General features: G+C 45.3%; 1 protein-coding gene and 1 long non-coding RNA gene across 4 annotated transcripts in view; one reads left to right on the top strand and one right to left on the bottom strand.

The window, feature by feature from the left end:
- LOC143695767 (uncharacterized) overlaps positions 1-11,455 on the top strand; it is a 151,668-nt gene that overhangs the window by 49,299 nt on the left and 90,914 nt on the right. The gene's annotated exons all lie outside the window — the stretch shown is intronic.
- Positions 3,859-8,913, bottom strand: LOC129130964 (keratin, type I cytoskeletal 19). Its single transcript, XM_054649678.2, has 8 exons — positions 8,263-8,913; positions 6,803-6,885; positions 6,327-6,483; positions 5,928-6,089; positions 5,669-5,794; positions 5,333-5,553; positions 4,596-4,624; positions 3,859-4,126 (listed from the first exon to the last, which is right to left on the bottom strand). The coding sequence occupies exons 1-8, from the start codon at positions 8,689-8,691 to the stop codon at positions 4,107-4,109; spliced, it is 1,227 nt and encodes a 408-aa protein (XP_054505653.1). The 5' UTR covers positions 8,692-8,913; the 3' UTR covers positions 3,859-4,106.

Here is an 11,455-nt window from a genome sequence, read left to right as displayed (position 1 = left end):
TTCAGGCTATAGTTCTGAAACTTGGAGTTTACTTCTCTGACATTTAAGAATGGAAAAACAAAGTGAGTTCAGCCCCACCCACTTGCCTATTTACAATGCTCACCATGGCTACCTTCAGAAAATCAACTTTTTCTTAAAATGAGGCTTAAGCAAAATTCTCCTTTCATTGAAAAATGTACAATCGTCTCTTCATCTCACTGTTATTCCTTCTTTTCTATCTGCATCTTTTTCCCTTTAAAATTTCGGAATTGAATTAGAAATGTTCTTATTCTTGATTTTTTCTTGGAACTAATATTTGGATTTTGGAGTCTGAATTTTTATTACAAAAAGCATCTATTCATGGCACTGTGTGAGGAACAATCATCATCCATCAGTGTGCAAGGGAGAGTGGAAACAGTAAATTTATTAATCACTTTGAAATAAACCAGAAAGGTAACACAGATTGAAACAACTCAGTTAAAAGAGTAAATGTGGGAGGACTAAGATCCTGTTACTTTGGAAAATGTAAAGAGAAAGGGTTTAAGATAACACAGTCCTGATAGCAATACGCGTGTTTAATGCCAATGTGCATGAGGAAATGGAGTAGCATTGAAAATAAGGCTTGAGAAACACTCAGAAGAGGCACTTTAACCCTTCATTTAAAGCAGGAGTCTGAAACAGAAATACATTACTGAGCTAATGAATTGCCAGTGAAATTCAGGAATTCAGTCCTGCAGCCCTGCAGGGAAGGCAGATTTGGGCAGAGTGGGAGGAAGCAGGAGCTACCCCCGTGCCCTGCTGGAGTCGGGCTGTGGGCAGTGTGGAGTTTGCAGAGCACCCTGTTCTCTGCACAGCACAGAGACCTCAAATAAAGCTTAAAGAAGAAAATGTATACCTTTGCTAAAAACATCATAAGAAGAGCATTGTTTTTAGCAGTCTTTGGCAGTACAGAAACTGAGCTTAGAACTCAGGATGGGGATTTTGAATAAACCGAGGCTCACAGGAGTTGTTGGAATAAACCAGGGGGGTTTCTGACATTTCCAGCTGAGATGTTAATGCAGGCACAGGGAATACACAGCATTTTCACTCGGAGATGCACACTTAGGAGGGAAGAAATGGCAGAGTCCACCTGTGATGTGCCCCCACAGGCTGGCTCAGGGCACGGCCACTTGTTCCAGGCTGAGCAGAGCACAGGGGTGGGTGTTCACCGCTCTGGAAACATGTTTCAAACTGAACCTGGCCCTTTGCCACAGCCCTTCAGTTTTGCTGCTGGGCAGATTAATGGTCTGTGTACCTTGCCAGATCCCTGTGTCTCCAAGGGCTGGTGGCTCATGAAACAAGTTCAGACAAGCCCTCCTGAAGATAAAAAATTGTCTTAAAGACTCCTATAATCAATGCCCTGAAGTGTGTGCACTGCCAGGGGCTGTTCAACCGAGAGAGCCCACAATAAGCAAATCATATTCCATTAAAAAGACCCAAGCAACAAAACACTGCCAAATTTAGTTGGAAACTTTGGGGAGTTTTCATTGAGTCTTCTTTCACTCAGGTGTGATAACTCCTTTGGAAGGTCAATGGTGAAACGCACTTTGCTGCTTTCTAACATGCCCCAGGTGTCATGCTGGATCAGTATCAGATGAACACTTACAAAAACCAGGTAGCAGATAAAAGCTGTTCCCTTCTGTTGAATATTTGCCATTGGGAAACAAAATAAATCAAGCAGCCAGTACAGATCATGCCCCATAACATAATTTAGGCAACAATTTCTACAGCATTTTCTCCTTACAGGCTGTACAGGGAAATAGAAGCCAATCACTTGTTGAAATTAAAAAAAAAGAATAAAAAAAAGAAAGGCTCTTTCAAGCTTATGCCTTTATTCTGGTCTCACTACCTTTGCTCAGAGATTCCTTATCCAATGCCTTGACACATGGACTCATCCTTTGCACAGTCTCAGAATTGTACCTGTGGTACCTGAACTCCTTGGTTTGTCATCTTCCACAGGGATTTCCTGGAAGACATTCCCTGACATGTCTGTGCTGCACAAACTCTTTTGTTGCCTCTGCTGTGGGATTAACGGGGCTGACACACTCCAGCCCCTCCTCTCAGGACAGCAAGTTCCAGTCAAGCAGCAGCTTGTTTGTCATCTCAGTGATCACTCTATGAGTGATAAAACCATCACTCAGAGGAGACATGACATGCCTTCAGAAAACACTTTTTTTCCCTCAACTAGAAGCTAAAATTATAGTGCCTGAGTGATTTATATCTAACATTTTACCAGAAATCCTTCACTGCCTTAGAGATAGAGGAAAAAAATTAATAGAATTATAAAATAAAATTAGAACTAAGCCATAGAAACAAGAATTTAGGATTTTTATAGCTTGCATTCTTGGAGCATGAGAATTTATTGTCAGACTTGCACATTTGCAGCTGGACAATACCAGAAATCTGCAACAGTGAGCTCCCACCCTGACTGGTTTTGTCACAAGAAATTGCTCTCAGGGAATGGGACTTGTTAAGATTAAAAAACAAACCTGAAGCTGTTTGTTCTTTCATATAGGGAGGTTTCCAGGTCTCGGTGTTGTAGGGAATAAGTTTGGTACAAACCATGTGTTAATGTGTCTGCACTCAGCAACTGCCTGTACTGAATGCACGAGTTCTTCTTCTCCTGGCTCTTCCAGAAGTGACCCCCACAAAAATGGGTGAACTCCTGAAGGATCCCTGGACCCCATGTGCCTCTTGGGCCATTGTTCCCTTTGATTCTGCCCATCTTTCCCCCTCTTCTCCCCATCTTGTCCCTTTCTCTGTGTCTTTTTGATATTTCTTCTCTCCTGTCACCGTTTTCCTGTGTCAAAGTGAAGCCACTGCTAAAGGCCACCATGCTTCATTCCAGAGGCTGAACTGGGATTGTCGGTGTCAGTAGTGACAGATGATGTTGACAGGTCACCTGAGTCACTGCTCAACCAAACCCAAGTGCCAGCACCTTTGGATTGAGGAGGATTGCCCCACCTTGAGAGAGGAGGTCCAGAGCTTGGGTGCTCTGAGCCATGCGTACACTCCACTAATCTGCTGTGAACAAGGGATCATGGACGTTCCTCAGGACCAAGGAGAGAAGTGCTGAAAGATTTTATGATGTCTCCCTGAATCACAGACTGCAAACTGATCCACTCTGGGGGAGAGCAGTGTTGGGATACTTTCAGTCTGGGTATATCCCTGTTTTCAATCCCCCCAGCTGTGGAGCAAACTGTGCCTCTGGTAACAGCAGGAGCTGGGAAGGGGCTGGTTGGGCTGGAGCCGTGGTTTGCTTTTAGCACAATCCCTGAAGGTTCCTTGGCTGTCAGTTTGGTAGCAAATAAAATCAGTGATTTCTGGCTGTTGGAACTAAAAGTGATTCCACTTGGAATTTCAGCTAGGATAATATCCTTGCAATGGCATGGAAAGTAAGTAGGCTGAAATTGGTGCTAATGCTTTGTAAGCCCTGTGTGAACAGAGAATGTAAGTGAAGAATTCTCCCAACTGCAGCTCACCCCATGTGCTCCTGCAGGAATTATCTACGAGCCAATATTTTGCTTTGTATTTTACTCTATGAAACATCTCCCAACTCCTGCTGCTCTCCAGAACCACTTCCCATCCCACTGCCCCTGCTCTGCAGAGTGCACAGCATCACAGTGAGAAACCCAGGTCACTCTTGTGTCCCCCTCCAAGGGCTGGGGATGCCACTGCCTCTGTATTCCAAGCTTCTGCCAGCAAGAGGAGCCAGCAGAATCAGGATGGAGCCCAAGCCCCCCGCATTGTGAGCCCTCTCAGGGAGGCTGGCTGGCTAATTCCTGCCTGAGTAAAGCCAAACTCCAGTGAAATATCACAATAACTCCAAAGAAGCAAAGATTGCAAGAATATCATCTTTATTTGAGTAGATGCAGCAGTTCAATACATGCAAAACCTAGAAATAATTGCAAAGCTGACCCAATATGCATCTTAATCATCGCTAAGTGAATGAATCTGCCTAAACTTTGTGTGGCCAAGAACCTTCTGTGCTTCAAGAGTCATTTCCAGCAGTTCAGAGTAATTTCTCCATCTCAATCCACATGTGTTGTCTGCTTTTTCTCAGTTTGCAGATGACCTTTGAAAGACCTTCAGTGCTTGTCTCTTTTGTCTGTAGTAACATGGAAAGAACAGCAATAATTTAAGCCCAGCTCACACAGACCACTCTGTGGTGGGCACTGAGCTTGGTTGGGGCCTCATCTGTCATTCCCTTCTCTCAGAACTTTTCCTCTCCATCACCTAGATTTGACTCATCCCTTTTATGACACTGCTGACCTCTAACAGCTCAAGGCAGCTTTTACTGGCATGTTCCTGCAATTCCCCCGAGCTGGCCAAGCTTCAATTCCCGTGTCCTTTCATCTGGGGAAATGATTAAGAGTTTTGTGCTTTGCTTCAGCAGAGTCTGAGATGTTTTTCTGATATCTGACATATTTTAATTGCTGAAATTTGTTCCAATCTAACCAGAGACATAATTTTTTTTTCTAACAAATTATGCAGACCCCAGTCTCTAGAACAGACACAACTACCAGTTATGTGGCTTTAGAAAATAAAACCTCTTCTGAAAAAGAAGGAATTCTTACCGGCAGTTCCCGAAAGGGAGCCAAACATCCTGTGGAACAAAGAGAACAATTGGAAGGAGAGTTAATACATCAAATTCTGCATGAGATGAGAATTGATGAAAGCAAATTATCTATCAATCAGGTGCATTTTGTGCAGTCAGGAAAGAGATGCTCATCTCCCTGCCCTCCTTCTCAGGAAAGGACAGGGAATTGTGGTAGGAAATACATTTTTAAACTGCACTGGGAAAAGACATTATGGAAAAGAAGTAACAGAGCAAACCAAAACCTTTCAAACCCTGCCTCATTTTTTTCCTCCTTGAGGCTGTGTGAGACGAGATTGAGCTGTGCTGCCATGTGGGAGTCACTCAGTGACTGCCTTCACTTCTCTTCCCAGTATTTCCTCCCACACTGATTCCTGTTGGGTAAGAGTTCTCTACCTGGTAATAGGGAGTTTATGGGAATTTGGTATTAATTTTTATATTTTGTAAAACATTATTAACTGCACTTTTCCTGATGTGATGCAGCTGATCACTTCAACTGTTAGTTGCAATAATCTACTGTGCTGCTTGTCAGTTCCCCTTCCTGTTTAGAAACTATTTGGGGTCTCACTTCATGTAAATGAAAACTGTAACATTTCTAGCTCCAGCAAAATTAGTTTGTTAAAAACTGTAGAACCCCAGGAGTACTGTGTTAACCAAGGTGCTGTGGCAAATGAGCACCATGACATGACATGGTCAGACTGAGCAAAAGGTTCTTACTGGGACTCCTGGCCTTCCAGGAGCTGTCGGTACGTAGCGATCTCTTGCTCCAGCCGAGTCTTGATATCCATGAGGATCTTGTACTCGGTGTTCTGGCGCTCCATGTCAGCTCTGAGCTCAGCCAGCTGTGCCTCGATGCTGCCAACCAGCCCCTGGATCTGTGCCAGCTGTGCCCCATAACGCGCTTCTGTGTCGGCCAAGGTGCCCTCCAGCGCCGCTTTCTGTCAGGGCAAACAACAGGCAGGAGGGGTTGCTGCCAGTGCAGGACTTGGTGTGGGGAGGGAAATATGGGCCCTTTTCAGTGGGGGTTGTCAGGCAGTGCCAGTTCTGACGTACCATGCTGAGCTGGGACTGCAGCTCGATCTCCAGCCCCTGCAGGGTGCGTCTCAGGTCAGTGACCTCAGACTTGCTGCTCTGCAGTTGTTCGGTGTTAACGGCGACCTCACGGTTCAGCTCTTCAGTCTGAGACAGGGAAAACACTAGGTGAGAAATGTGGGGGGCATAAAGCTGTCACAGCATTTTTCTGTGTGTTTTAATAGTTGTTTCTTTCATGGATTTTTTTGGTTGGTGTTTGTACAGTATGGAGGGGTTTTACCTTGCTGTGGAACCAGGCCTCAGCATCCTTCCTGTTCTTCTCAGCCATCTGTTCATACTGGTCCCTCATATCTGCCAGGATCTTGGACAGGTCAATGCCTGGAGCAGAGTCCAGCTCAACGCTGACTTGACCGGCTACTTGTCCTCTCAGGGCACTCAGCTCCTGTGGGGAATGGCAGAGGAGACAAAAGAGGGCACAATTGTAAACTGAAAACATTATGAACCTTCTGTCCTTTCTTCAAGGGCTAAGGCTGACTAACTCCCCTGAGATACTGGCAGGAGGGATCCCAGTCCACACAGGAATCTTTCCCTCACTGAGCCCAAGGCAATCCTGAGGGACTCCACATCTCCACAGGCTGTTTTTCTAGTGCCACTTTCAAACGTGTTTCTTGGGGTTTACCTCCTCGTGGTTTTTCTTTAGGTAGGCCAGTTCCTCCTTTAATCCCTCAATCTGCAGCTCCAGGTCGGCTCTGGACAGGGTCAGCTCATCCAGGACCCGGCGCAGGCCGTTGATGTCGGCCTCCACACCCATGCGCAGACCTTGCTCAGTCTCAAACCTTAAAAAAGCAAAGCAAACCCATCCAGGTTCACTGATCACCCAGCCCACAAGAAACACAGTATGAATGTATCTGGGTTTGTAGGATTTATGTTGTAGCAAATATCATCAAGCATTAAACCTTTCTCCACATTTTCCACATTATGCAAAAATTTTAGTTGTGCTTTCAGCAAAGACATGAAGGTTGAACTGCATGCACAGGATCAAACCAATATTGATATAGGGGTTTTAGGGGCATTCCATTCCAGTTTCACTGCCCTTTGGCTCAACAAGGATTTTTGCCTACTCATGAAATCTTTTTCCTCTCAGAAATTACTCACTTAGTTTTGAAGTCATCAGCAGCCAGCCTGGCATTGTCAATCTGCAGCACAATCCTGGCGTTATCAATGGTGGCATCAAGGATCTGCAAACAATGAGAGCTCATTACTGAGGCTGAAACAACTGTTATCAGCTTCCCTGCTGTGCAGATAAGAGTGAAGAGTCTATTTCACCTGTAGCTACAGCAAATAGAGATGTAGGGAAGGATCCATGATCTACAGCAAACACGTCACACAGATTTATCACATACTTCTGCCAGGATTCTGTTTTGGACACATCCTCGTGTCCAGTGTATGAAGTGAAAGCCAATTTAGGTAGAAGTTCCACAGTGAGACAAAAATACATGCTGGCGAAGGGGGAGAGGACTTTGAGAGACCATCTTTGATCACATTTTTATTTCCTAGAATACCAGGATGGTGTTTATTGATTATTTTAATGCATCATGAAAGCCTCTGAAAGAAATTTTATTTAAAGGAATCTCTGTTCTGTTTTACCTGGAAACCATGTCTTCTATGCCTGCCACTTCAAAAACTCAAAAGGTCATCCACAGACCAGCTGTATTGTTTCCCACCCCTAACTAAGGAGAGCAAAACAAAGGAGGGAAGACTATACTAACAGGAGGAAATCCCATTGCCAATTCTGCCATCAGCAGAGCTCAGATTTTAAATCAGGAGTGAATGTGGATGGGTTGAAGCAAGGAGAAGCAACCTGCGTGGGAGCGGTCATGAACTCCAGGCTGAACTCAGAAAACTAAACCTCAAGTTTTCTTTCTTTTATTTACATAGTTAATCAGCTACTCCCTGTGTTATGCAGGGTGTGTATCACCTCAGCAATCTGTTATCAGGTACCCATGGGCTCTTGGGGCAAATCCTGCATTTATATATGGGATTGATTACTTCATGTCTGCTGTTTCCTTTTTTCCTATGCCAGATCTTTCAGCTCACTTAATTCCAAGGCTGAGTATGGGAAATGTGAAAAATAAATTACTCTGAACCCGTTTTTATTTTCATTGTTAAAGCAGTGTGTATGGGCCTCTGAGGGTTTTCAAGCTCTATGGCAGGTGAGAGGTTGCAGAGACAGGCAGGTAGCTGTCACAGCTTGGCTCTCATTATATATCAGTTTCTATATGGTCATACATACATTAACTGGTTATATGTGTGTGCATGACCAGCATGTGTATAGACATATGCTTTGTTAAAAGCCAACATTATCAGACTTCAGTACTTGGGCATCCCCCACTGACTGGTTTGTACCTCCTCTTGGCTAGCATTTCAAAAAGTAGATAATTCCATATTGACATTGATTTTAACCCCCCACCCAGTCCTTGCATTTACATCTCACCTCCCTCTCCCTCCCATGACCTGCAATGCTTTCTAGGGGTTCCCCAAGGGTATTTTTGGCTTTTCATGCTTCCTTTGTAAGTGGAAATCTAAGATGACTTTTGATAAATATTAACACCTACCTTGTCTCGGAGGTCCTCAATAGTCTTGAAATAAGGACTGTAGTCCCGAGCTGGGCTTGGTCCTTGTTTTTGGTACCAGTTTCGGATTTTGGTTTCGAGGTCAGAGTTTGCCTCCTCGAGCGCTCGCACTTTCTCCAGGTAGGAGGCCAGGCGATCGTTCAGGCTTTGCATGGTCGCCTTTTCATTTCCCGACAGGAGCCCATCACCCCCATAGCTAAAGCTGCTGCTGAAGCTGCCTCCGCCATAGCCACCCCCCAGGCCGCTTCCCAGGCCGGAGGAGACAAACCTGGCCGAGGACACGGACACACCTCTGCCACCAGATCCCCCGTGGATGCTGGGGGCCCTGAAGCTGCCACCGAAGCGGAGGGAGGAGGCGCCGGGTCCCCCCACCACGGAGGAGCTGGTTTGCCTGAAGCTGTAACTGGCCATGGGGAGGAAGAGCAAGGACCCGACCTAAGCCGCACCTCAGCGATTCGCGATCCCGAAGCAGGAGAGTGCCCCGCTCCCCCACCGCACCGCTTTTATGCCGGTGACAATGGGAGTTGTCTGCAGAATGTGTTATCTGAGACCCATGGAATTTATCAGCCCTAAGCCTTCTGCCAACACGGCGGTTCCCCTTATTGGTCAGTGGCTGTGGAGTGGGCTGTTTCCTCCCCCAGTACCTCCACACGCGGGAGGGATCCCCTCCCCCGGACCTCTGCAGCTTGAAGCTAAAGGTGGGATTTGGAGGAGGCGTCTCCCTCCCGAGGGGAGCGTTCCTAAACCTGGTTAGAGTTTACCTACGAGGAAACAAAGGGGTTAGGAGCGCACCCACTGCGGCCAACGCCGCGGTCAGAGCGGAGTCACACAAAGCCTTGTTTTAACAGAGTGATTCAGCCTGATAACAGAGCTTGTAAGGAGCCCAAACGGTGAACAATGTGTGTGGACCTTCACGTTCCCACCCCTCTGTTTCCCTCATTCCCCTTGAGACAATTTCTTCTTTCAGAAAGGAAGTTTTCGCTCTTTCTGTCTTTACTCTTGGTTCCGTTTGGGCTAACAGAGGATGTGCCGTGTCTGAGAGTGGTTTTGTGCAGACACAAGTATCCTCCTGAAGCAGCCATGGCTGTACTTGTAGCAGAGAAAAGCAGTGACATCCCCGAGTACCTGGGGAGTGAGCAGAAACAAGTGTCTGATTACACACTGAGTCCTTTGATTGCTACTGAAAGAGAGAAGCAAAGAGAAGAAACAGAATCACTCAGTCTTCTGGTCTTTGAGAGTTATGAAAATGTTATTTCTAAAATTTTCAGGTCCTCTATTATCCAAGATGGATTTTCAAAAACTTTTGTTACTTCCTTCCTCCAAAACACTTCTGAGGAGTTCCACAGAATTTGGAGGGAATGAGAAAGAAAGAGAATGGAAGGAAAGCTCTGGCCTGGCAGCACTTGCAGCTCTTGGGAGCAGCCAGGCCTTTCTATACCCATGAAAAATGCTCCTCCAGGTGTTCCAGGCTACGCAATGAGCTGCACTCCCTGTGTACAGAGGTGTCAAACTGCAGGGCAAATTCAGGGAGGGAAAGAGCAAACAGCAAATGGGAGGCCAGCCAAGGCACCTGTATCACCAGGTAATGAGGAGGCCGTATCAGGAGGAATTCTGCAGTGACTCAGGTGTGGAATATATCACTGGATACACACAGGATGTGTACCACTCTTCAGCCCCAGGACACCACAGCAGAGCTCTTTGCTCTCTGTGCAGATTTTGCATCCCACAGCTCTCCATCCTGCACTGCAATGCTGTGCAGCCTTTCCTCAGAGGCCCAGGGATGCTCCTGCTGCCAGAGACACACCAGTTCCTTCTGGAGACCTGAATGTCCTGTTCAGCCCTGGGTGGGACAAACCTGCCCAGCCAGTAACTGCTCCAAGGGCTGGGAACAGATGAAATATTGGTGTCAGGAGGTGACTGAAAGAAAACAACTGGGAAGCAGTTATTTTTTTGTTAAATATTAAAGTCCATAGTTAGAATGTAAAGAGCACCAGTGCATGTGCTTTTCTTCACTGAAGAGAAAAGCAAGAAGCTGAAAGGAGAATAAGTGTTCTTTTTGAGATCTGTGTCCTGGAGCAAGGAGAGATGAACATCTGTCCCTCCAGGTATTCCTTCAGCATTCCCTGGACTCCCATATCAGGACCTCAATGCAGTGTATTTTTGGGTTTTGCAAAATGAAAAGCTCATCTGTGATGCTGCCTAATATTTAATGATCCAGCTCATGAAAATTGCCATCTGGATGGCTTCTGGATGCCCTCTGCAATATCTTGAGTAAAAGCAGCAATCCCCATATATTGCACTGGCAGAATATTGATCAGGTACTGCAGGCAGGTTGGGTTTGCATGAGCTCACAGGGAAGAATCTCCCAAAGAATGAGCTGCAATTCTTAGCGTCAGTAAGAAGAAAGGATTGGGACACACAGTCAAATGGATTAATCTGATTTATAACACCAAATACAGCATAAGCCTCTAGTACTAAATCAGTCCCTCACACAGCAGTTTTGCTAAAACTTAATTCTAAATCTTTTGACTTTCAATTTCTGTTTCACCTTAATGGGTGCAGTGTTTGTTTTGGTAAGAGCTCCCTTAGGGTGAGAATGTGTATTTAAATGCTTGGAAAAGCCTTCAGTACAGCAAGCTGAAGAAGGTGCTGTTAGTATTCAGTGTAAGTATCTTTTTCTGCCAGTACTATAAACCTAATTTATGGTATGGTCAGCTTTTTCCCAATAAGGAATGGTCAGCACAGGGAATTTCCCTTATCTGCACCTTATCAGAGGGGAAGGGAGACACATTTTTTCAAGCAGAGTCATCCAGACACACCCAAGCTTCTGGCTAAGACCTGGTTCTGCTTTACCTTTTATCTTCTCTGCCTTGCCAGTAACTGCTGCTTTATAAAAGCATTCCTGTTGTTTCAGGGTAGCTTTATTAATTGTCCTGTAAACCCTTTTTTCTTGCCCCTGAGGACACTGGTATATCCTTCTCTCTTTTCACATTCTGCTGAATTTGCTTCCAGGGATAGATAATCAATTACACTTTAATGAACTTACTGAACATTTTAACCAACTTTGTTGGTGCCTGCAGTGCCATGGATACATCTATGAATGAATGAGCAAAGCCAATTTATTATTCTGGATTTATCTTTTCAATTTTTAACTGTTTTTCCCTTCTGGTAATTT

This window comes from Agelaius phoeniceus, chromosome 26 (genome assembly GCF_051311805.1).
Source record: "Agelaius phoeniceus isolate bAgePho1 chromosome 26, bAgePho1.hap1, whole genome shotgun sequence".
NCBI lineage: Eukaryota > Metazoa > Chordata > Aves > Passeriformes > Icteridae > Agelaius > Agelaius phoeniceus.
The sequence above is the reverse complement of the archived record's forward strand: the minus strand, read 5'-3'. Positions and strand labels throughout refer to the sequence as shown.